General features: G+C 45.9%; 1 protein-coding gene across 5 annotated transcripts in view; it reads right to left on the minus strand.

Moving 5' to 3' along the window:
• Positions 1-26,742, minus strand: part of ATG7 (autophagy related 7) — a 231,789-nt gene that overhangs the window by 170,714 nt on the left and 34,333 nt on the right. For all 5 annotated transcript variants that reach the window (XM_043442242.1, XM_043442238.1, XM_043442241.1 and 2 more), the window contains 6 exons: positions 24,857-24,973; positions 23,472-23,621; positions 11,984-12,072; positions 10,281-10,402; positions 5,525-5,615; positions 4,629-4,773 (listed from right to left, as the gene is read on the minus strand). In XM_043442242.1, coding sequence (XP_043298177.1) covers positions 4,629-4,773; positions 5,525-5,615; positions 10,281-10,402; positions 11,984-12,072; positions 23,472-23,621; positions 24,857-24,973 — 714 coding nt within the window. The remainder of the gene's footprint in view (positions 1-4,628; positions 4,774-5,524; positions 5,616-10,280; positions 10,403-11,983; positions 12,073-23,471; positions 23,622-24,856; positions 24,974-26,742) is intronic.

Consider the following 26,742-nt stretch of genomic DNA (forward strand, 5'->3'; position numbering starts at 1 on the left):
CTCAGATATGCAGATGACACCACCCTTACGGCAGAAAGTGAAGAGGAACTAAAGAACCTCTTGATGAAAGTGAAAGAGGAGAGTGAAAAAGTTGGCTTAAAACTCAACATTCAAAAAACGAAGATCATGGCATCCAGTCCCATCACTCCATGGCAAATAGATGGGGAAACGATGAAAGTAGTGACAGACTTTATTTTGGGGGGCTCCAAAATCACTGCGGATGGTGACTACAGCCATGAAATTAAAAGACGCTTGCTCCTTGGAAGAAGAGTTATGACCAAACTAGACAGCATATTAAAAAAGCAGAAACATTACTTTGCCAACAAAGGTCCGTTTAGTCAAAGCTACGGTTTTTCTAGTAGTTGTGTATGGATGTGAAAGTTGGACCATAAAGAAAGCTGAACACTGAAGAACTGATGCTTTTGAACTGTGGTGTTGGAGAAGACTCTTGAGAGTCCCTTGGACTGCACAGAGATTCAACCAGCCTATATCCTAAAGGAAATCAGTCCTGAATATTCATTGGAAGGGCTGATGCTGAAGCTGAAACTCGAATACTTTGGCCACCTGATGCAAAGAGCCGACTCATCTGAAAAGACCCTGATGCTGGGAAAGATGGAAGACAGGAGAAGAAGGGGATGACAGAGGATGAGATGGTTTGGTGGCATCACTGACTTGATGGACATGAGTTTGAACAAGCTCTCAGAGTTGATGATGGACAGGGAGGCCTGGCGTGCTATGGTCCAGGGGACCGCAAAGAGTTGTACACGACTGAGAAACTGAACTGAACTGATTCTACAGCCATTAAAAAAGCTTTTTAGGTATTCTCTTTAACAACATTAGAAAGTGTTTTGTGTTAACTGATAAAAACAAGGGACATTTTTACATATCAAATAAAAAATTTAAATATATGTTAAACACTGAAAGGAAACAAGTGATAAAGTAGTAGAAAAATGGGTCTTCTTTTTCTGCCTCATAACTCTTACACTGTAGAAATTTTCTATAATGGATCTAGATCTATACTGACTTCATAATTTAAAAAGTGCTGGGAAAACCTATGTACCTAATTCTGGAAGTTAGGGAAAGAATGAAATAAATTCCTATAAAAAGATGAAGAAATTAATAAAAAGTAGATAGTAGTGAATCTGGAAACAAACCAAAACAAAAATTACAGAAAAAAAGAGACCAAGGATTTAACAAGCCTATCTGGAAAGTCTGAATAACAGGAAAAAAGAGAAAACAAAAATATTCAACATTAGGAATACAGCTCAGGTGGTAAAGAATCTGCCTGCAATACAGGAGACCTGGGCTCGATCCCTGGGCTGGGAAGATCCCCTAGAGAAGTGAATGGCAACCCACCCCAGTATTCTTGCCTGAGCATCCCATGAACAGAGGATCCTGACTTGCTACAGCCCATGGGGTCACAAAGAGTTGGACAAGACAGAGCAACTAACACTACTACTACTAAAGAGAAGATAGGAACTTCCCTGGGGGTCAGTACTTAAGACTCTGAGCTTCCACTACAGGGATCCCACTCAATCCCTGGTCAGGGAACTAATATCCCACACATATGTGCAGCACAGCCAAACATAAATAAATAGATAATAAATAAGATAAAGAAAAGATGGAGAAGATAGCAAGAGAATACTATATGTATTTTATATCAATTAATTTTCAAATTGAGATGAAATGGATGATTTTCTAGGAAAACAACATGACTAAACTGACTCAAAAGAGGTATAAAATCTAAAAGGTCAATGACCATAGAAACATTTCTAAAAGTTCCCACAGATTCCCTGCTCTCATCGCTAACAAAATTCCAAAGGCATCACGCTGAGCTGGATTTATAACTGAATTTTACCAAACCATCAAGGAACTGATACTTCATACACTAAATCTGTCCTGCCGCATAGAAAAAGGCAGAAAGTTTTATTTTATAAAAGTAGTGTAATTCAGCTATAAGATAAACAATGACACCAGAAAGGAAAAGAAAAACATTACTATAAACCAATATGACTTATTAATACATATGGAAAACTTAGCAGTAAAACATTACCAGCTGAACTCCACTGTATATTAGAAGAATAACAAACTATGAACAAATAGAGTTTTTCCCAGGAATGCTCAGCATTAGAATACTTAGATTATCTTGATAGATGTATTTGATGATAAAGCTCAACAATCATTTCTGATATAAACTCACAGCAAACTAGAAAGAAAACTCTGCCTCCTTAACTTACAGAAGAATATTAGCAGAAACCAACATCACGTATCAAAACTAAAGGAAAAAACAAGAAGTTTCTCACTGAAATCAGTAACCAAATGAGGGTGCTAACTCTCATCACTGTTCCTCACCATTGCTGTGGAGTCCTAGTCAATCCTATAAAACAAGGAAAAGAAACTAATATAGATGTTGGTGAGCAACACTTATCAACCTAGAAAATTCAAAAGAATCAAACAAAAAACTGTCATAGCCAAGAAAGTTTAGAAAGATGACCAGATAGAAGATAAACATTCAAAACTCACTATCTTTCTTATATATTCATCCCAGTAAGAGTCAATTGGAAAATTTAGTATCTTTAAAAGAAAAAGAGGTTAAATATGTGAAAACTAACTAAATGAGGCATGTGGGAAACCTAAATAAATAAAATGCTACAAAGATGATCTAAATAATTTAAGAGATATACAATGCTTCTGAAACTAAGGATCAATATTATAAAGATGTTAATCTCTTCCAATTTATCTATAAATTCATTGCAATTTGAGTGAAAGCTATGAGTAATAATGCAGGAATGAACAAATAGAATGATGGAATAAAAACAGACTCCAAAAAGGGACTCAGGTATAAAGGAATTTAGAGTTTAATAAAGGTGGAAAAATGAGATTTGTATTAGTGAATGAATGACATTAAAATAAATGACTATTAAAAAATGTTACATTGTTAAATTTCATAAAACAAAAATAAATTCCACATTAATAAAGATCTAAACATAAAAATAAGAGTTCTATAAACCATAAAAGAAAAGATTAACGTATTCAATAACATTAAATTTTTAAAAACCTTTACGTGGCTAAAGATAAATAAATGGAGAGAAATACTTGCATTATATTACAGAAAAACGGTTAACATCCATAAAAAAGGAAAAGGGTTTGGCAGAAGATGAGACGGTTGGATAGCATCACTGACTCAATGGACATGAATCTGAGCAAACTCCAGGACACAGTGGAGGACAAGAGGAGCCTGGCATGCTGCAGTCCACGGGGTCTCAAAAAATCAGACGTGACTTAGCAACCGAACAATCCATTAAAAAAGTACTCCAAGTCAAGATACAAGAAACAGCCTAAAGGACATGAACAGAACAAACAAAATTCACAAATGAAATCAAATTAAAGACTAACCCTCAGTAATTAAAGAAATGCAAACAAAAAAGCTGTTTCACATTCTTTCTAACATGGTAGGTTCTATTTCTAGAGTTTTTTTCCTAAAGAAATAATCCCATGGACATGTAAAGGTATAAGAATATTCATTTCAACAGCATCTCTAAAAGAAAAATATGTTGAAATTGATTAAATGAACTAAAGACAAGTCATATTAACAATGGGCTTCCCTGGTGGCTCAGACGGTGAAGAATCCTCCTGCAATGCGGGAGATCTGGGTTTGATCCCTGGGTTGGGAAGATCCCCTGGAGGAGGGCATGGCAACCCACTCCAGGATTCTTGCCTGGAGAATCCCATGGACAGAGGAGCGCGGTGGGCTACAGCCCATGGGGTTGAAAAGAGTCAAGACATGAGTGGGTGACTAAGCATAGCACAGCACATAACAAAATTCTACATAAACATAAAATGGAATAAATTAGAAAGAGAACCATAATTATTGCTCTATTGAGTTAAAAAAAGAAACTTGCTATAGACAGGTTGCAATGATCCAAGCTTTGCAAATATAAATAACTAAATAAGAGCAAAGATGACCAGTGCCTCTCTGTATTAGCACACGCCTATGAAAATTACAGGGAAAGATGCTCCATAGCACTCGATGAAGTTGCTTAATTCTGGGAAGTGACTTGGGAGGGGAGTGGAGGCAGATCTCTTGCTTCCACCTTATAACAAAGCATGTGTTCCTTTTATACTGAAAGAGATACTGAGAAAAGAAAGGAGGGAGGGAGGGAGGGAGACAAGAAGGAGAAAGAAGGCACTCAGGTGCAGTCTGTCGTTCCTGGTATCCAAGGGGGGTGGGTTCCAGGAGCCCCTGGAACCAGCCAGAGATTCTTTTTCTTTTTATTTTTTTTGAGTCAATGAACTCCCGCTTGAAGATCAAGGCAGGCTGGAAAACAAATTTTGTTTTTAACCGTAAACTTCAGTCAAAACTGAGCAATAACCCAGGGGGGAAAAAAAGGGAAAAAAGGAAGGAGAAATACAACAAAAAGACAAAAAAAAAAAAAAAATAGAGATGCATGCTTGGCTGTTGGGGTTGTTTAGTTGGTTAATTTTTGGTTTGGGTGCCTTTCTTTTTTTTCTTAAAAAACAAAAATGCCTTCCTTGGATGCGAAACCCACAAGTCCGGAGGGTAGACTGTGTAGTGAAAGAAGAGAAGCCACAGCTTGAGAGGCGCCATTCGAGCCCTGCAAACTCACCATCAACGTCCGGGCTACGTTACAACCCAAGGTGCCGGCTCCAAGCAGCAGACACTTGGCAGACACCACCTTGTCTAAGTCCAGAGTGGGGACCAATCTCCAACACATCAGCTTGAGGTTGAGATCTACCGATGACTCAGCTAACCTAGAAAAGGAGAGAATCATTTATTTATGTAGCCAGTCACCCGCGTAGGCCCGCAATCTTGTCCTTTTTTAGAAAGAAAGTAGCTTGTGTGAGAAGATAAGAAACAAGTAACGGAGGCAATCAGGATCAAAGGAGAAGTAAGACGAGGCTGGAGGGTAAGCGAGGGGGACAGCGGTGACCACACGGAGTGGTGCACGCCTCACAGTCCTCAGCAGCTGCACCGTGACGGGCCCCCGTCTGATCCGGAGCTCCCAGGAGCCCAGGTGAAATGGGAAGCCTGACTGGTTACAGGGGTTATCATGTCCAGGGCTAAAACCACACCAGCCGCTTAAGAGGAAACCTTTTCCTAACACTGAACACAGAGAAATTTCTGTCCCCTCAGTAGAGGGAGTACTTACATCATCCCTTCAGCACAAAACTAGTTTCTGTGAAATGTTTCTCACCATGGCCTTCCCTGTAGGCTAATGGAACACAAGTGAAGGGGATCGAATAAAGGACAACAGGTGGAGTAGGTGCACAGGTCTGAGAGGGTGGGCTTGAAGCCAAAACAACATTTAGGATGTCCAGAAAAACAGACGCTGTCTGCCCTTCAGATATCCATCATTGATATTCATTCTCACAACCAAACTCAAATCAGGAGGCAGCCAAGAGCGAATGAACACACTTACTGACGTGCCCCTTCCCCTCTGCAAGCCCCCCAACTCCGCCTGAACCGGGCGCGCGCCCGGCGGGAGCGGCTTCCAAGCTGTACCTTTTAGGGTCCATGCACTCGCTGAGGTTCACCATCCTCGGCCCCATGCCTCCCTTTTGGTTCTTCTCCCACCCGACTGCCTTGGGACAATCTGCAGACAGATAAAACAATGATTTCAGCGAAGGAAAAAAGGAAAGAGAATGAGTCCAAGCAGCAAGATGGCTCACGCCTCGATGGGCTTTCAGTCCGCGTCTTTTTCAAGGAGGTGAGCAGGCCTGAATTTGCATCCACCGGCTTTGCTGCCTCCTCGTGTCCCTGGGCCACGAGGAGTCTTGTTTAGAGACCCCCAGACCCAAGCACGGTCTTCCTGCACAGGGGCTTCTGAAAGAGCCCTGACTGCCCTGAGTTGCCTCAACTTCTGCAGCTACTGGAAGCTGCTCAAAAAGAAAAAGAAGACTATACTTGGAGTGGGTCTAAGCCTGTAGAGGGGTCTTCACCTGAGGAAGCCCCGCCAGCGTGCCTGCAGCACACCTTCCCATCCAGGTCAGCGTGCCCCTTCCGCTCCTCATCCTACGTCACCCTCTCGCCCTGCGACCCTGTCCACCACGGCGCGTCTCCCTGTCTACAGACCTCAGTCCAGGGACTGCTCCTCTGCTAAGCTGTCCTCTCCCCTAAGACTCTCCTCTCCCCTGACTTTTCCCTTCTCTACTGATCTCTTTTAACCTCTGCCGGGGTGGGGGGGTCCTCTGCAACTCCAATTGCAGCCGTTCTCAAAATGCCTCCCCCATGCAAAGCTCTGCGAGGATGAAGATCCTGTGGCCAACGGGCCTGGGAAATGCTTCGTACCCCACCTGCGTCTCCATCTGCCCGCCCCCGCCTGGAGAGTCCCTCCCACGTGGTGGAGATGAAGCTCGGAGAGACCTGCAGTAAAGGAGCCACTCCGTCCGATTTGGCTTTGAGCTTCCCAGTCTTGGCTGGCTCTCCGTAACTCCCTCACCTCGTAACACCGATTAAAACCCCACAGGACACATTCAGGGAACTGCTGCTCTACTCCAATACTGCAAAATCCTCTCAAAAAAAAAAAAACCGCAAGTGCTCTGCGGAATACCTCAATGGAATCCTGGCTTCCTTGGTGGAAACCTGGCCTTGTAACTCCTGCACAAGAGGGCCACCCACGCCTATACTCCCCACACCTGGGGACCTCAGTCACTTTCCCTTCCTCACTGAATCCCCCAAGCTCAGAAGACAGTCTCAACTCCTCCTCAGGGAGTTCACCCAGCCAGCTACCCTTCCAGCACCACCTCCAGTATCTGCTTTAACTAACAGTCTCTGAAGAGACAGGAGCTCCTTGATTTAAGGTTCAGAGGTATTTCAGGACAACTGGCAGGAATTTTACATTTTCACTAATTGTACACTGGCTTTCTTTGGAAATTCTCCTATTTTTATATTTCTATCAACACCCTGTTTTCCTTTCCTTGGACCTATTAGCTTTTAACCTTTGTTTCCCAAAATAATATTGCTCAATTTAATTATGGGGCCAAGGGGTATTAATTTCCTTTACACAATTTTTTATTTCTGGGCTAGGATGACCAGTGGAAAATCAAGTGGCTTCAAAAGCTACTTGGCTGGGGGCATCTTTCACAGCAGGAAGCCAGAAGACAAATGCCCCTTCCTATTCTAGCTCAGGTGCTATGGCCTGGTCCTTTTTTACATCACAAAAAAATTAGAGCTGAAATAATAGATTTGAGATCTTAAAGAGAAGAAGAACTCCAGAATTATTTTTCTGGGGGAAAAAAAAAGTTCAAACCTGTTACTGATTCACATTTTGTTTGATTTCCTTACTGTTCTTACACTAAATTAAAAAAATGCTTCTTTAACACATGGCACAGAAATTTGACAGGAACTTTAGAAACACAGTCTAGTACTATGATTAATAACTCCAATCTAAGCTTGCTCCTATTACAGATAAGAAAGCATAAAACAAAAACAAAATGTCATCGCAAATTATAACCTCTCTGTACTCAAAATGTTACAGCCATTTTAATGAAATCAGATGTACTTTAAACTTATTGATGATTTTTTAAAAATACTATGTGCTGTGCTCAGTCGTGCCTGACTCTTTGCGACCCCATGGACTGTAGCCCACCAGGCTCTTATGTCCATAGGATTCTCGAGGTGAGAATACTGGAGTGAGTTGCCATGCCCTCCTCCAGGGGGTCTTCCCCACGCAGGGATCAAACCCAGGTCTCCTGCACTGCAGGTGGACTCTTTACCATCTGAGCCACCAGGGAAGCCCCCTGCTTCCATCTAATCTACATCCATAAGACATACCCCAAACTGATGAGGAAAAAAAATTTTTAGGGGTAAATAAGGCCCTGTTCTCCCCGAGCTGGACAAAGAGGAGAGTTGGCCAAAGTTGCACATCAAGGACAGGAACTAAAAGGAGGGGCCCCCACTCTGAGCCGTGTCCACTCCCCCCAGCCAGCTGCAGGAATACCCTGGGTCAGCAGAGGCCAGTGAGCCTGGCTGCACCCGGACAGCAGCAGAAGCTACAGGATGTTCAAAACTATATTTCTTACGACCCTGTCACTGCAACTATGGGATGTCTCAGAAATGTTAAAAGATACTACTGTACTAATACCTTCAGTTCACATTACAATACAGGGTTTTATTTATTATGAAGTTTTATTTACAGCTAAGCCGGAAAACATCAATCTGCATCAGGAATATTTGCCTTTCTTAAACTAAACCATCTACACACTTGATACCAAGTGTAAAGACTTGGAGGCACTACTGTGCTACAGAAAACCGCTTTCTCAAGTGGAAGTGCATGGCATATCCTGGGTTTGCCAGCTTCACCAAGCATCCGTGATATCACGGGGATCAGAGAGTCATTCAGTGACTTTATCTTAAAGATGGAAAGAAAAGTGCCTCTCCCCAAATGTGGTACGCAGGAGAGGGTGCTAAATCAAATGCAAACATCCAAAGACGACGCACTAGAAGCGACCCTGATGCTGGGAAGGACTGAGGGCAGGAGGAGAAGGGGGCAACAGAGGATGAGATGGTTGAATGGCAACACCGACTAGATGGACATGAGTTTGAGCAAGCTCTGGGTGTTGGCGAAGGACAGGGAAGCCTGGCGTCTTCAGTCCATGGGGTCACAGAGTCAGACACTACTGAGCGACTAAACAGCAACAAGAAAAGACAGTGGAAAGACAAAAGATACCTCAAGGCTCCAAACTCAAGAGTAAACAGCTTCTTCTTTTGCCTGACCAAGCAGAGATTTTAACACTCCTCATCCCCAAAACACACACCCACAGTAAGGCACATGACTCATGGACTGAAGAAAGCAGTGTGCCTTGGGACAATGCAGATGCTATAATACAGGAGCAAATTAAACCATCTAAGTATATAAAAGTACTCCGAAGAGTTTGCCATACAAAGAAAGCTGAAGGGGTCATCTTGGAAAGAGTTCTGGACTTTGGGTAAGATAGGAAATTACCATAAATTAGCATTTATGAAGCAACTACAGTATGCCCTCACAGCATCCATCATTTACACAGGAGTCAGAATCCTCCTAAGGGATGCTCCACGAGATGGCTATCACTTCCTTTACTTCCACTCAAATTTGAGTATGTTATTCTGTCTTTGTGATGTGTACCTCAAGATAGACATAGACATAAATGCAGGACCATCTATACATAAACACATCTCTCTCTCTCTATATATATATATGTATATAAAACATATCTGTGAGCCTGCATTTCCTAACTTATGAGGTGGGGATAAGATGAAGAACATTAAATGTGGAAGGAGAAATGGCACGTTTGCTGACTAGTTTATGGAGAATAAGATCACACACATATTTTGTAACAAATAAAAACGTAAGTGCATTAATACTTCATTCTTTCTGTAAGAAGGGTAAGGAATAAAGATTCTTTTGTTAACCAAAAACAAAAAATAGAGGGAAAAGAAAATCCTCAGGGCTGAAAAAACTGCCTTGAGGGAATTTCCCGGGGAGAATCTCTGCCTTTGTTCCCATCTGTACAGCAGATGGGAATCTCTGCCCTTTGTTCCAGGGACACAATCCCTATGACAAAGAGGCAGGAGCTGTGGTTCACCTCCACTGTTATTGTAAATGGAGGGAAGAAAAACGAGGCCTGATTGGTTTTTTGGGCTCCAAAATCATTGCAGACAGTGACTGCAGCCAGGAAATTAAAGGACGCTTGCTCCTTGGAAGAAAAGCTATGACCAACCTAGACAACATATTAAAGAGCAGAGACATTGCTTTGCCAAAAAAGGTCCATCTAGTCAAAGCTATGGCTTTTTCAGTAGTCATACATGGATGTGAGAGTTGAACCATAAAGAAAGCTGAGTGCCGAAGAACTGATGCTTTAACTGTGCTGTTGGAGAAGACTCTTGAGAGTCCCTTGGATTGCAAGGAGATCCAAGCAGTCCTTCCTAAAGGAAATCAGTCTTGAATATTCATTGGAAGGACTGATGCTGAAGCTGAAGCTCCAATGCTTTGGCCACCTGATACGAAGAGTTGACTCATCTGAAAAGACCCTGATGCTGGGAAAGATTGAAGGCAGGAGGAAAAGGGGATGACAGAGGATGAGATGGTTGGATGGCATCACTGACTCGAAGGACATGGGTTTGAACAAGCTCTGAGAGTTGGTGACGGAGAGGGAAGCCTGGCGTGCTGCAGTCCATGGGGTCACAAAGAGTTGGATACAACTAAGTGACTGAACTGAACTGAATTGATTGGGTTTCTGATAAATGGTAATTATGTGCATTCTCCAAGGTGATAAATTACCTGGGCTGAATGCCATCTCTGGAAGCTTCACTTCGAAGACGATGCTGTGGGCGACGTCTCTCACCCCCTGCAGGGTGCGGTCCCGGAAGCAGACCACTTCCACGGACTGGAAACTGCCACTCCTGGTGTTGGCCCCGGATGTTTGTGTTTCGGTTTTTTCAAGGAAGGAAAAGAGAGAGCTCACGTGAGAGCTTCGGCAAACCCAGCCGGAGAGGATTCAAGTCACTGTAAGTACACCCCCCTGCCATCCTTGGGGGAAACGGCCTTCACCTTGAGATTCTGAGCACATCCACATACGCTCCCTTTGTCCAAGCGTCTAGAGGCCGGGTGTGGAAGGGGCTCTGATTTCTTTCTAGGTGAGTTTTATATAACGATTTCATATTGCACAGAAATAATTCTGACAAATGAATCTTGAATGCAGGGGGAAAGAAGCTCACAAGACATTAAAAAGAAACTCCAAGACAATCATGAGTTCCTCCGGTCCCCGTTCTCCCACAGGAGCTTACAGAGCGGGCCGTGGTGAGGAAGGCCAAGCCTACACAGACTCACCGCCAGGATAAGCACGTGTAACCCTCTCCTTCTGAGAAAGGTCTACGATCTGGCTATCTCCCAGTGGACATCGTTATCTAAGTAAAGCACACACAGACGTAAATACCCAAATCCTAAACCCACAGGAGCTTGTCTCATGCTTCCTTCCAGTCCTTAAACAGCCCTTTCAACAGTAACTCCTACTCTAACTTCTAAGTAGGAACTTAAGTTTTAACTTAAAAGGTCCAGCCTCTTTCACTCAACACTATGCTTTTTAAACTCATCCGTGTTGATAAGTGTACCAGTAATTCACTCAGGCTGACTACAACACCACATTCCATGGCAGTGAATACACCCCACTGTATTATCCATTTCGTTGCTCAAGGAGATCTGGGTTATTTCCAGTGTTAGGTTATAAAGAACAACGCTGCTGTCGGCATTCCCGTATAGGTGTCTTGCTTGCATCTGAGGGTGCATTTTTGTGCTTTATGCACCTGAGAGGGAAACTGCTGAGCTGGAGACAATTTCTAACTTTGGGAGATACTTCCAAACAGGTACCCAGCGATGTCTGAGGATTCCAATTTACCCATGTCATCAACAGCACTTGATATTGTCATCTTTTTAAACTCAGTCTGGTGAGTATCTCATTATCTGGTGAGTGTGTGGTAGTATCTTTCATAACAGCATCTTATTATCTTTATTAATGAGTACTGTCTTGCTATATTTTATTTCCTGGATGACTAACAATGTTGGGCATCTTTTCAAATGTGCACTACCCTCTGTTTTATTCAGTTTAGGGTTGGGAAAAAAGGAGGACGGTAGCAATAAGAAAATCCTTCCTGAACACAACTCAGCTGAAGTGGGGGCTAGAGAAGTTCAGGATGGGGATCCCATGGCTGTGGGTCCTGACCTACCCTACGCTGTCTTCAGTGCAATACGATTGGAATCTGAAGCTCCGTAACAGACCTGCTTAGAGGGTCACCACCAATGGAAACTGGGTCATGACAATGTACTGATTTGTTATCTGGTTTCTACATCAGCAATGAAAAAAAAATCCATTTGAGAAAATAGAAATATAGAGAGAGTCAGACACAAGGTCAAGAACATATAGTCAAAGACTGACAGAGACAGGCAGGCAGACGGACACATATACATACACACACACACATAAATACCATCTGTGGGCTGCCAGGACCAAAAAGTTCCTCAAAGGCCATCCGGGGTACTGCGCTAAGTTACAGGGATCGTATACGCCAATCGTTATCTGTGAACAGAAAAGACTTCGAGTGAGGCAGGGACCGTGTCCAATTCATAGCACAAACACTGCTAATCCCTCCCCTCTCCGATTAATCTGGTTGTGCAAAAGCATCAACTATTAGACACTTGGTGAAGGGCTGGAGGAAAGAGAAGAAAGCAAAAGGACCTCACACCTGACGACAGAATGTCCTGACGGCTTGGGTTGTCAAATTCTTCCCTTCACCCCCTGTGAGAAACTAGACGTTTAGAAGGAAGGCTGAAAGGAAGACAGGGAGGGAGGGTGGGAGGGTAGCCAATCGTCAGGGCTCACAGAGAGAAGATCCTGTCTCAAAGAGATGTGGTCTGTGCAAACTGCTAATTTTCATGTAATGAGAAAAGTCAAAGAGGGGCCACTACCACTGTAAGGAAGCGTACAGTCAGACCAAACTCAAAAGGTGAGCCTCCGATACTGCTCACCTGCACTTCCTCCCACTCCTCCCTCTTCCAGCTCCTCCAGTCCTGCTCTCCATCTGGAAACATTGCCTGAACTTCAAACGCCGTGTTTTTAAGGAAGACTGTCCCCAGTGGAGGTCATCACCCTGTCTTCTCTGCTTCCTGATCCCTCTGTACATCATACAGGACAGCTTTCACTTTTTCTGTCTCCTTCCTCTCAAAAGACAATGAGGCCTTAATTTCTAAATACCCTTCTCCAGTAAAAGGAATCGGGGGTCTTTGGACACATGGGTAATCCTAGGGCTAGAGCAGGGGAAAAAAAGGGCTTCCTCGATGGCTCAGTGGTACAGAATCCACCTGCAATGCAGGGGACAAAGGAGAAGCAAGTTCAATCCCTGCGTGGGGGAGGGATGGAGGAGGAAATGGCAACCCACTCCAGGGTTCTTGCCTGGGAAATCCCATGGACAGAGGAGCCTGGTTGGGCTACTGTCCATGGGGTCACAAAGAGTCGGACATGACTGAGTGACCAAGCAAGCACAGCAGGGAACACAGAAGACGAGCCTGGAGCAGAGCGTACACCAGAAAGTGCTGAATAAACAGAAGGCCAGGGGCATTCAAGGGGCACCAGAGACACCTGAAAAGAGCTCTCAGTGCCCAAGGCTGGAACAAGGTGAGCAATGGAATAAAGAATGTAGTATTGGATTATAACCCAACATATAAAATAAAACCTATGAGTCCATAATGACATAAACGAAGAGACGAATATTTGAAGGGGAAGGGACAAGTCTTCCTTACAGAAGGTTTCCAAGCAATATATGTAGATACAGACTCCCCAGGGACAGAGCTTAATCCTTCTCCACCCTCAGTGTGGGCTCGACTTGGTGACTCTTTCCCAGAGAAAAAATAGTAGGGATAATTTTGCAATATTAGAAAAACAAGGGAATTCCAGAAAAATATCTATTTCTGCTTCATTGACTATACAAAAGCCTTTGACTTTATGGATCACAACAAACTGGAAAATTCTTAAAGAGATAGGAATACCAGACTACCTACAGGTCTCCTGAGAAACCTGTATGCAGGTCAAGAGGCAATAGTTAGAACTGGACATGGAACAATGGACTGGTTTCAAATTGGGGAAGGAGTACGTCAAGGCTGTATATTGTCACCCTGCTTATTTAATTTATAAGCAGAGTACATACATCATGTGAAGTGCCCAGCTAAACGAATCACACGCTGGAATCAAGACTGCCAGGAGAAATATCAACAACCTCAGATATGCAGATGATACCACTCTAATGGCAGAAAGTGAAGAGGACCTAAAAAGAGCCTTTTGATGAAGGTGAAACAGGAGACTGAAAAAGCTGACTTAAAACTCAACATTCAAAAAACGAAGATCATGGCATTTGGTCCCATCACTTCATGGCAAATAGATGGGGAAACAATGGAAACAGTGGCAGCTTTTATTTTCTTGGGCTCCAAAATCACTGCAGACGGTGACTGCAGCCATGGAATTAAAAGACGCTTGTTCCTTAGAAGAAAAGCTATGACAAACCTAGACAGTGTATTAAAAAGCTAAGACATCATTTTGCCAACTAAGATCTGTATAGCCAAAGTATGGTTTTTCCGGGAGTCATGTACAGATGTGAGAGTTGGACCATAAAGAAGGCTGAGCACTGAAAAATTGATGCTTTTGAACTGTGGCGCTGGAGAAGATTCTTGAGAGTTCATTGGACAACAAGGAGATCCAACCAGCCAATCCTAAAGGAAATCAGTCCTGAATATTCATTGGAAGGACTAATGCTGAAGCTCCAATACTTTGGCCACCTGATTCGAAGAGCCAACTCACTGCAAAAGACCCTGCCTGATGCTGGGAAAGATTGAGGGCAGGAGGAGAAGGGAGGAACGGAGGATGAGCTGGTTGGATGGCATCACTGACTCAATGGACATGAGTTTGAGCAAACTCCAGGAGATAGTGAAGGACAGGGGAGCCTGGCATGCTGCAGTCCATGGGGTCACAAAGAATCAGACATGCCTTAGTGACTGAACAATTTTGCAGTGGAGAAACCTGGCCAATTCTACCTTAAACAAGTGATCACGTTTAACACCACCAGGAATGTCATGTGAGTTTCAGGTAGCTAATACATGATGTGATGCCAAGAGCACTTCGCCTTTGGGGCACTCTTTCCAAAAATGATCCCAACTGATATAACCCCATTTAATCATAAGTAAACATCAGGCAAACCCAAACCAAGAGGCATTTGACCAAAATAACTGAACCAATACTCTTCAAAATTGTGAAGGTCACTAAAAACAACAGAAGTCGGAGGAACAGTTAGAGACCAGAGGAGGAGACATGACAACAGAATGCGGTCTCCTGGATGGGATCCCGGCATGAAGGAGGATGCGAATGGAAACACTGGTGAAAGCTGAACCAACTCCATGGTGGAGTTAACGGTTATGGACTAATGTTGGTTTCTCACTTCTGACAAATGTACTGTGATAACGTAAGGTGACAACACCAGAGAAAACTAAAATGGGTGAGGGTGGCCTCTGCACCATACTTCAGCTTTTCTGTAAATCTAAAATTATTCCAAGATAAAGGTCATTAGAAAAAAAGAAGAGAGCGAGCATCTACAGAGCAGGGAGTAGGTTCCAGGTCTCCATGATGAGTTCACAGATACACAGCATTTATCAAATGAAGGCAAAGGAACGGTGAAAAGATAGGAAGAAGGGAGGGAGCAGGGGGAGGGGGAAAGGGTGGTGAAAGGGTGGGAAGGAACGTGGCTGGCAGAAACCCATTAACTTATTAGCATCAATTGTACTCAATTTTCCACCCCTAGTACCAGGCTAGAGGATGTATGGATGTGAGAGATGGACCATAAAGAAGGCTGAACGCCAAAGAATTGATGCTTTTGAACTACAGTGTTGGAGGAGACTCTTGACAGTCCCTCGGACTGCAAGGATATCCACACAGTCCATCCTAAAGGAGATCAGTCCTGAATATTCATTACAAGGACTGATGCTGAAGCTGAATACTTTGGCTACCTGATGCGAAGAACTGACTCATTGGAAAAGACCCTGATGCTGGGAAAGATTGAGGGCAGGAGGAGAAAGGGATAACAGAGGATGAGATGGTTGGATGGCATCACCGACTCGATGGACATGACTTTGAGCAAGCTCTGGGAGATGATGATGGACAGGGAACCCTGGTGTGCTGCAGTCCATGGGGTCAAAAAACAGTCGGGCATGCCTGAGCAAATGAACAACTAGTACCTGGCTAGTTCCTCCCTGATGCCCCCACTCTTTCCTTTCTCAACACTACAGGTTCTCCACTCAGTGATGTTTTAACCCTGGGATTCTCCTGGGTGAGACGGTGAGGGCATGGTCTGAGAGACCGTTTCCTGTGACAAGCACAAGCACTCCGAGGAGGCCCCTGCCTCGCGCTCTCTCTGAACGGACACGCTACTTTCCGGGAGTTTTCCTGGTCCAGCTGGCCATCACCACCATGGGGGTAGGTTTTTGTTTTGTTACCCCATATAGACGGCGATAGACGGCATCTGTCAGGCTGACTACATTTAATAAGGCATCATCGCTTCAACTGCACACTTAAAAAAATTTACCAAAGGCATTAATCACTTTGTTGTCCAGCAAGAAAACGGGGAGGAGGGAGAAGCTGGCATTCAATGACTGTACCATTGGAAACAGCTTAGAGAAGAGAATGGCCTGATAGTGGGCGGGAAAAAAAAGTGCCGGCTATAGCCCCAGTGGGTATGGTTCTAACCCTGCCGCTAATTGATTCTAAGACCTTGGGGAAGGTCTTCCCTCGCCTGTAAAATGAAGTGGTAAAATCATTCCATCTCAAAGGAGTCCTTCTGGCTCCAGAATTATAAAGCGTTATAGGCCATTAAAGAGGGGAGAAAAAAAAAACTTATATAGGTTACAAAACAACACAGACTACATTAAGGTTCAATTTTACCTGGTGTCTAAAGGCTCTTTAATTTTTATTTGGGAAGAACTCAGACATATCAATCCAGAAAATACCATTCATACAGAGATGTTGCATTTCAATTTTCAAATACAACTCCATAAACCTGGGCTGTTATCAAATGTTCTGAGTTACTCTCATTTGATCTTCAGCAATTTCCTACACCTCTCTACGCCTTAAATTCTCATCTGTAGGGTCACACTCACCTGCACTTGGCACAGAGACCGAGAACAAGATAAGCACTCAACCAACGATAACTATAACCACAAAAATTCCACTGTAGTAAATTCATCGACCTCTTTGTTCAGTTCAGTCTATCACCGTTAGTTATCTACCTTCAGCTTCAAAGTTATCATTTCTCAGCTGGCAGAGAAAAAGGAGGGTAAGTTCTAGTTTAATCAAATATTCTCTGGGTCTAGGTTTCATCATCTGAAACTGTAGAGCTGAGACTAAATGATATTTAAATTATATAAATTAGAATGTGACATTAGATAGTACAAGTGGATGCTTAATTTCAAAAAATGAGCATATTTCTGACACTAAATACAAAGGCAATCAGGCAGGAAGGTAGTAAGAAAAAAAAATCCTTTTAGCTAAGACCAGGAAGAAGTTTCTTAGAGCAACCTGACCTAAAAATGAGCTATAGAGAAGGAATAAACCACTAAAGAGAAATTTACCACTTATTTATAAAGAGAGGTTAGCTCAAATCTGTTTTAAAGGAACTCCTCTACCCACAGGAGGCACGCCTAAGTACAAAAAGCAAGCGTCCAGAGAGGAAGATGACAGAATCCATTTGACGCCACGCTGAGCACAATGAAATAGTCCTCTGATGATTCAAAAGTGACCCCAAAATCTTTCAGTGCTTTAGGAATCAAACCTGCAAGCTTAATCACTGTAGGATTCAGTCCAAATGAGGCTGAGCAAGCCAGTTTAACTATTTTGGTAAACAGACTTTGTAAATGGCAGTCAGAAATAACCATTGGCTAGGAGATCTGGATTCTAGAACTGGCTTTGCCACAAATTCATTGTGTGAACTTGGGCAAATCACTTCCTTTTACAAGAGAAATCAGCAGAAAGAAAATGTAATTGCAAAAAAAAAAATCTGTTTAGAAGGTTTATGAAATAAACGCTCCTTTCTCCTTGGCTGAGAGCATACAATTCATTGAAGTTGTTCAGTGATAATCTGGCTACCATCCACCCAGAAATTTGCCGAAAAAGTACAACGAGAGAAAAGAAAGAGGGCAAAATTGCCAACTTGAGCGTCTGGAGAAATTTCCACACTGATGCCATAAAACGGGTTTATCTGACAAATGGCTGTCTATTACCCACACACTCAATGTAACAGGAAATGCACAAAGGGGATCATGTGTTTTAAAAGTATAGGAAAAAAGTTCCGAGATCTCATGCGTGGCGATGTCACCGATGGAGGCCACAACGTGGAGACCGCTGAATGAAGAAACAGCCGCTAACTCACAGTAGACCAATTACTGCTCCTTTGCTAGTGCTCTCGTCCTAAGATTTCACAGCCCGAGAACTAAAGGCTCACGCTGCCAAAATGACAAAATGTTTCCCAAACATTCAATCTCGAATAGCTGTCCTGAAGAAAGAATGAGACTCAAGCAAGCAAGCTCTCCCTGACGATGGGCGGTGGGGCAGCGTCAGGGGCTGTACCAGCATGAACCCCAGAAGAGCTGGAGGGCAAAAGGAGCCTAGCCAAAGCCCATCCTCGGCCAGCCCGGTGCTTATACTGCTCAGTGCTGCTCAGGGGACACTGCTAGCTTGAGGGAGACCGGCAGTCTGCGGGCAGAGTCACCAGAAGCCGCGGTGCGGGAGCCGGCCCCCCAGGCGGGAGGCCACCGGGTACTGGCCCTTCCTGGCTCCGTAGCCCGTGACTCCACGCACTGGAAGCCCAAGAGTGGCGGGGGGCGGGGGGCACGCTGGGAGAGCTGAGGCCACGGAAGTAAGCAGACACCACGAAGGCACAGCACCCCACCCCGAGAGCCTGCCATCGGACATCGGCCAGCGCACGACTGAGGATAAACCTTAACAGGCCCAGCTTCTTAACTGAGAAATCCCACATCTAGAAATCTTTCCTAAGGAAGCAAGTAATTCAACGTACAAAGAGGAGGGCAGGGAGGGTGGGATTTCAGGCATAAAGAAGCTCCTAATAGTGAGGAATTACGAGAAACCTAAATGTCCGAAACTGGAGAAATTCACAATGATACGTATTTAATTAAAAAGGATGTTGATGCAGAGTTTAATATTATGCTAAAATAAAACAGAAGGTAGTATAATCTGAGTCATTAGAAACTGCACAGGAGATTAAACGATTTTCAGTAAATGGAGTGCTATGAGTATCCACTGTGGGCAGAATAAACCATTTTACGGAAGTTGGGGGCGGGTTTCTTCAAAGAATCATGAGTAGGTTTCACTCTGAAGAAACTGGGAAGAGAGGAGGCAGAAGGAGAGAAAGGAGACGGGAGCTCCAGGCATAAGCCTGCAGGGGGAGGGCAGTCAGCACCGCCGAGGGGAGCACCAGGGAGCCAGGGCCGGATCCACACAGGGCCCGGCCACGTGTGGTCCTCTGCATGGGGGACCTGAGGACAGGTCCGCACAGGGCCCGGCCACGTGGGGTTCTGCACGCCACACGGGGGACCTGGGTTCTTAGCGCACAGGAGAGATAGCATTGCTCTGCCTCGTTTGGAGAGTGACATGATCAGATCTGCTTTTCAGGGACTTCCTGGGATGATATGGGGACGGACTGGGGGGAGGCCTGAGCAGGCACACAGAGCCCCCTGGGAAGCGACTGCGGGAAAGCAGATGAAAGGTCGCGAAGCTCAGGCCAGGAAGGTGGCAGAAGAATAGCAGAGGCGGCCGACAGAGAGAAGTTTAGGAGGTGAAACCCACGGATATGGTGCTGGTAGAGGACGGAGAGGTGTCCAGCTGGCTGCCCAGATTCCCAGCCCTCGTGACCGGATAGATGACTGTGTCGCTACAAGACAGTGATGCCCAGGAGGGGACCAGACTTGGGGTGAAGACCTTGAGTTCAACCCAGACATATTGAATTCGAGGTGCTGGGGAAGGCAGGCAGGGGGTTGGATAATGCAGGCCAGGGTCCAGAGGGAAGTTCAGGCTGGAGAAGGTGGTCAGTAGGGTTGTGGACACCAGGCTTCCTAGAAGAGAAAGCAGACTAAAAGGAGAGAAACCTAGAGGGATTCCAACAGTTCTCCAGCTTCTGTGTGAAGATACCACGGCAGGGCTGACAGAGGAGCAGTGGCTTCTCGAGGGTCAAGGTCCCTGGTAAGAGGAGGAGGCACGAAATAGAGTAAAACAGGAAGCTGGAGCACAAAGGCAGGAATTCATGTAGAAAAGAATGCCTATTTCTCAAAGGACAGGATAAAAAATTTCAAGGAAAGTTCATGACTCAAGGAACACGAAAGAGAAAGTGGAATTATGTGAAAGCAAGTGAGCAGGGTTCACACCATGCGGCAGGAACAGGCTTGAGTGAAGTGAGAGCTAGGTTTCACAGACATCACATCTCCAGAAAGAAAGAAATAGTCGCTCAGTCAGGTCCAACTCTTTGCGACCCCATGGACAGTCCCTGGAATTCTCCAGGCCTGAGTCCTGGAATGGGTAGGCTCTCCCTTCTCCAGGGGATCTTCCCAACCCAGGGATCAAACCCGGGTCTTCGGCACTGAATTCTTTACCAGCTGAGCTACCTGGGAACCCCTCATGTCTTCAGGGCTCTGCTCCAGTCCTGCTTTCCTGGGAAGTCTCCATGCTCACCAGCCTCGCGTTTGTCCACAAGGATCAGCAGCTGTCCCCTCTCTAAATTCACGCACACACCGTGTGCCTGTCAAGTGCCTGGCATCATGCTACATGTGAGGCCTGTGCTGTGGGGTGTAACACGGTCTCGGTGTGACAGCTGCTCATGGGCTGGTCAGGGATCCCAGTTGAGACGACCTGTGGCAAACCAGCGATGGCACGCGAGCCCAGTTGGTGCCCGGAGAGGGACCACGACCAGCACCCAGAAGAGAGGTGTCAGCCAGTGCCAGGACCCGCCAGCGCTTCCAGGGTGTGAACTGGGAAGGCGGGGGTGAGGCACTGGCCAGCGGCAGGAGGAACACCGGCTGGGCGTGACCTAGGGCGGGAAGATGGGGAGAAGACGAGGGGGGCAGGGGCGTCTGGAGGGCACAGCTTGGGGAGCAGTCGAAGGTGAGGTGGGAGGGATGGGCAGGCACCAGGTCTGAGGAGGCCCTGAATGCTAAGCCCTTCTAACTCTGTCTTGAAGGCCACAGGGGCCACAGCGGGATTTCAGGTAGCAGAGGGACACGATCTGATTGCTGCGTGAGAAAATGCATCTGGCAGCACGGCGGGGTGGATGGGACCCAGGACCACCCAAGGGAGGTCGGCCGCGAGGCCACGAAGCTCCTGAGGGCCCACCAGTCTGTGCAGCTTCTGGTAATCCTTCCTAGAGCAAGACTGGACACAGAGGCACAGATAAACCACCAAGTATCCGTGTCACTTCGCTGGCCCCTCTCTTCCGTGACTTGAATTTCTAGCGAACTTTCCACAAGTCGATGTCTCATTGCTCCTACAAGGGCTCGGATTCCACAAGAACAGGTGCAATCATACTTCACAATTTCTGGCTCACAGGAGGTGCTCATGATATGCGCTGAGCCGTGCCACGCTTTCCTGAGATACGACCTTAACCCAGTGAAGGATGCCGTGTCCAGATTGGGTGCTGGTTGGCCTCTGGGTTAGGGGCCTCGCCAGCTCGCCCAGACCACTTCACAGGAGACGCCAGAGAGCTGTTCAGGCTTTAAAATCCGGCTGCTGCTGAGAAGGAAAGGAAGTGGACAGGCACTGCCCACCTGCTGCGCGCTGGGCACATTACCCACGTCATCTCATTTCTTCCTTGTCAGCAGTGTCAGGGTAGAGAGGAGCCTGGCAGACTATACAGTCCACGGGGTCTCAAAGAGCAAGACACCACTGAGCAAGGACGCACACACAGGTGGTGGCGTCACCACCATGGACAGTGAGACCTGGGCGATGCAAGGGTGTGCGCATTCCCCAAGGTCACAGACCTACAAGGTGGCAACACTGGAAGCCAGACCTACTTGATTCCAAATGGCAAGCAGGGTCCACCTCTCCCCCAGTGACATGAGAACGAACTGGAAGAAAGTGCATGGGCTGCGGAACCAGACAATTCAGCCGTTTGAGTCTCATTTTTGTCAGAGAAAATGCAGGACTTCCTTGGTGATCCAGTGATTAACAGCCCACCTGCCAAGGCAGAGAACATGGGTTCGATCCCTGGTCTGGGAAGATCCCCCATGCCTCGGGGCAACTAAGCCCGTGTGCCATGACTATGGAGCCCATGGGCCCTCGAGCTGGTGCTCCAAAAACAAAAGAAGCCCAGCGTAAGGAGAAGCCTGCCCACCACAACTAGACAGCGGCCCCTGCAAGCTCAACCAGAGACAGCGGGCACACAGCAACGAAAGACCCGGCACAGCCAAAACTAAATAAAAACAGGAAACGCAGGTACTGAGGATACCTATGCCACGACGTTATTCCATGACAGAGCACGTGAAAGCCCCCTTCAAGCTGCCAAGTGCTCTGCCAACTGCTGCTCTGGAAGAGCCGCCCTCCAGGGAAAGACCATGTCTTCACCACGCACAATCTGAAGTCCAGCCGCTTTCAAAGCCAGGCCAATTTGCCCCATCTGCTGTCACAACGGGGCCTTGAAGCACCAATGAATGGTCTCGCTGCTGCTAAGTTAGCTACAGGTCTGTGAACCTGACTGGTGTGGGGCCAGGGGCAAGGAATATAATAGAAACCTAACCCTCAGTCATCAATCTAAAGAGGGCTCCCTCTGACAAAGAAAATGCTAGTGTAGGTGAGAAAGAAAAAATCTACTTAAAAAAAAGGCACCTGAAGTTCAGGCCAAGGAACAGGCACCAGCAAGAGGCCTGTCTCGTCTCAGCTCTGACGTCCCTACACGGTGACTGAAATTCTCCCACTTGATTTCAAACCTGCGTGATACTCATCATCAATATTTTATTTTTAATTTTCAGTGTCTTAATATGGCAAGGACAGCTTCCTGTCTATCTCATCACATCTAAAAGACACTTACAGTACTCCTTTCCTCATTCAAAAGAGTTTTACTGAGGGCCTGAGGCGAGGGCTGGCCACTACGTTGAGGCAGATTCGTGTGGGACTCAGGCCCTGCCCTCTGGCAGCGCAGAAAGGCAGTGTGTGCAAGGGATTGAGAAGGGGAGTGAGGCGGGGGAGGCCGGGGCCAGGGCGGTGAGCTCAGAGGGGACAGGTCACACCTGCACACGAGAAGGCCTCTCCATGGACGCAGGGCTTTGACAACGGGACAGAGTCTCTTAGCAGCCCCACAGGCAGGACCTACTTCAGGAAGACCAAACAACACGAGGACAAAGACAGACACAGGGACACTTCTGGGTCTGTTTGCTTAGGGGGCTGTGGTGAAAACAGAGGAGCTTAGCGGGAGCAATGGCTCATGAGGACAACAGGGGAAGACGAGGCAGGAAAGCTGGCCCGGGGGCCGAAGGCAGGCGTCTTGAGCTCTTGCTCAGTGAGCGGCACAGGGAACGTGAAGGGGCCGAGGGAGACCCCTGCGGGATGGAGACCGTCACTGACCAGGAGCGAGAGGAGCAGAGTCTGCACTGCCGCCGTAGCTCTGGCAATGATTAAAACATAGATAGAAAGTGTATCAGAAAGAAAAACTGAGGACGTGAGGAATCCACAATTACTCTGAGGCGCCACAGAGCTAAGAAAGCCTGGAGGAGGTCCTGATTTGGGAAGTGAAGGGGTGGGGGACGGTGAAGATGAGGCGATGTCCTGAAACCTTCTCTGGAAGGCTTAAGAAACCTAAATGAGCTGGAATTTCGCAGTGGTCTCTCATAACATGAACATCAGATTTTCTTATTGGATAATAAAACACTCCTCAAAGTTTCTCTGACCTTTGCCCTTTGACCCGGGAAGAAATCACTGTAGTGTTTGAGCGAGGAAACCAGCACGGTGGTCTCATCATACTTGATTAGGAAGTAAGGCAGTGCGGGGACACCTTCTGTCTGACAGAGGTCATCATACGCGTGTTCCAGGGCTTGAATCTGAAATCAGGAAACACTGAGTTATTCTCCAGACAACTACTTACCTACCTCTGAACTGAGAAAAACTAACATACGATAAAAGATACTTTCAGGCCAGAAGACCGAAGTGATTGACCACACCCCTGTTCCTCTTTTGCAGCAACCAAACCTAAGAGTGCCCCCAAATCATACCAGCTCACTTTGAGATAATGCCTCCCATGTGCAAGCTGGAGTGTCTCAGACAGGAGCACACACAAATACTTTACGGCACCCTTAGCAATGATGGCTCCCAGCTCCCTAAGATGCCACCACAAAGGTTCAGAGAGGCGTCCAGACACTAAGCCTCACCTGTGATAAACAAGCATGAGTCTACCAAGGATGGATTTTGCCCTGACCCCTTCTATAATCTTCAATAGCTCCCTTGAGACACGCTTTCTCTTACTTATCATACAACTGACTCATTCACAAAGCACAATTCAAGGCTGTTTGAAGCACGTTCACAGGAATTGGTCACAATAATTTGAGAACATTTTGTCCCCATTAAGAGAAACCTCCAACCCATCAGCACTCAATCCCCAGGCCTATTCTTTTGTTCCCACTTGTATTTCTCCTTAGAAAATTCAATCCACAGAACCACAACCTTTGATTTATCTTAGCAAATGAGCTTTTTAATTAACAAGGGCTCTTCCTGGCTTTGGATTTCTGGGCTTTAGTGAGGGACATGCTTCGTGAATTCAAGTCATCTTGACAATCAGTATTTGCCTCGATAACAATCAGAATTTGGGGGCTAAGGGTCTGTCTTCTACCAACTTGATGGTTTTCACTGCTCTTCTGGGAACCACGTCTAATGACCTTATTATCTTCCTTAAACTGCAACAACTAGCTCTGTAGGGACCATCCTTAATGTAGAAGTTCTGCAACTTGGCACAAAGGAAGGAAGAAGTCTTCCCTTTGGTTGCAAAGACTCTCTCCATTGAGAGTGGAGATCACGCTTTGGCAAATCCCCACAGTCTTTCAAAGTGTTTCTGTAATTCCTCCCTACTGGCTCAGCATCTCAACACAGGTCACGAGGACCTGGACAAGTGCTGCTGACCATGCTTCAAAGTCGTTTACAAAACACTATGCGAGTAAGTCTGCTCCTAGTGCCATCTTTGGAGGATTCCAGAGACTGCCTCCTCATCCAGACAAGTGCAGGTCTGTCTTTAGAATGAGCCAGATACACATTTAAACCCAGTTTGATCTGCATTTGTTGATACCTGTTTTGGCAAAAACCATTGATCCAAGCCCACTGGCCCCTGAATGAGGGGTATACTCTCTGGCAGGCAGAGAGCGGGGGAGCAGAACCAGTAGTAGAAGTGGTACTTCTTTAGATCCTGGAAGAAACAATACAACATATCAGAATAGCACCGGTGATCACACGGAAATGCGCCTACTAACGTTAACTTCCCAACAGCTACATAAGACAGAAAAACTAATGCACACGAGAAATGACCAGCTTGTCAGAAATCTCCCAACAGAACTCATGACAATATGACAGAACCTCCCTGTTTATCTGAAATGTTCCCACACATTAACACTAATGTATCAGGATAGACAAAATATATTTTATCGACCACTTGCTAATAGAAAGTATTCAATAAGTAACTGATGTTGTTGTCATCATTGTTTAACATATAAAATCACCCCGGGAGGTAACTATTATCAGCGGATTTTATAGACAGAAAACTGAAGCTTAGAGAGGGGTGGAACGCTTGAACATAGATACTAAGTGGCAGAGAAGAGAGCAGAATTCTACTTCCAAAACGTAAGCTCTGGTCCGTGGTACCAGGCGTACCCAGCGTGCCATCTGTGGAGGTACAACTTCCAAACAGTTACCACTCTTGTCACAGCTGCATGAACTAAGCATGCTATTCAAGTTATTAGAACATGCTACGCATAACCTGAGATACTATAACAGGGTTTTCAGGAATGTCGTATTGGTGAAATTCAAGTCACCAACTACGCACTTGCTGTGTACAAGGCAAAATGTTAGACACTCCGGCAGTAAGAAGATGAAGAAAATTCAGCCCAGCGCTCAGGTAGCTCAGTCACTGCAGGGAACAGAGATGAAACAAGCACATGAGTAGCTGGGTGAGTCACAGAAGAGGTTCCAAGAACTAAGGTGCACCGACGACAGAAGAGGCTGTGCCTTCAGGGGTGTATATGACTGCTCCCCAACCAAGGGAGGCGATAAGGGGCCAGTGACTTGTGAGGCTGTCCCCACTCAGGTCCAATGTTCTCGTCTCTGAATTTCTGTAGCAGGTGTGGCCTGAGTCACTCATGTGGGAGGATCCTATGGTCATGTGTGTACCTGCCAGCTTCCCCACCAGCCTGTTACCACAGACCACTTGGTAGTTTATTTCGCTACTTGATATTTCCTCTTGAATCTTGCTAGGAATCAGGAGGGGATGGATGCTTGATGACTTTTCATCGAGGTATGAGTCATGTACCATAAAGGCCACCATGTTGGACTCACCTGGTGGCGTAGTGGGTGAGAATCTGCCTGCCAATGCAGGGGACCCAGGTTTGCTCTCTGGTCTGGGAAGATCCCAAGCGCCTGAGCGTCACACTACCGGACTGTGCCTCAGAGCCCGGGAGCCGCAACTACTGAGACCACGCGCCCTGGAGCGTGCGCTCCGACAAGAGAAGCCACTGCGGTGAGAAGCCCGGGCACCTCAGCTAGAGAGGAGCCTCCATTCGCTGCAACTAGAGGGAGCCCACACAAGGCAATGAAGCCAGAAGAAAGAAGTCACCACGTTAAAGATGTTAAAGCATGTTAAGTGGTTTTCTAGTATACTGACAAGGCTGTACCACCATCCCCACCAATTTCAGAAAGTATTCATCGCCCCCGAAAAGAAACCCCAATAGCAGAAACTCCCCACTGGTTTATTAGTTAGAAATACCATTCACAGAAACTCTCCATTCACCTCACTCTCATCCCCTGGGAACCCCTAGCCTATGTCCAGTCACTATAGCTTTGCCTATTCTGGACTTTCCAAACAAATGGAGTCATACTAGGTGACTTTTTAAAAACAAACTTACACATAAACACATGTCCAGATGAAGACGACTAGTCATTATAGCTTCCACAGTTTTTATTTCT

Source organism: Cervus canadensis, chromosome 22 (assembly GCF_019320065.1).
Source record: "Cervus canadensis isolate Bull #8, Minnesota chromosome 22, ASM1932006v1, whole genome shotgun sequence".
Lineage (NCBI taxonomy): Eukaryota > Metazoa > Chordata > Mammalia > Artiodactyla > Cervidae > Cervus > Cervus canadensis.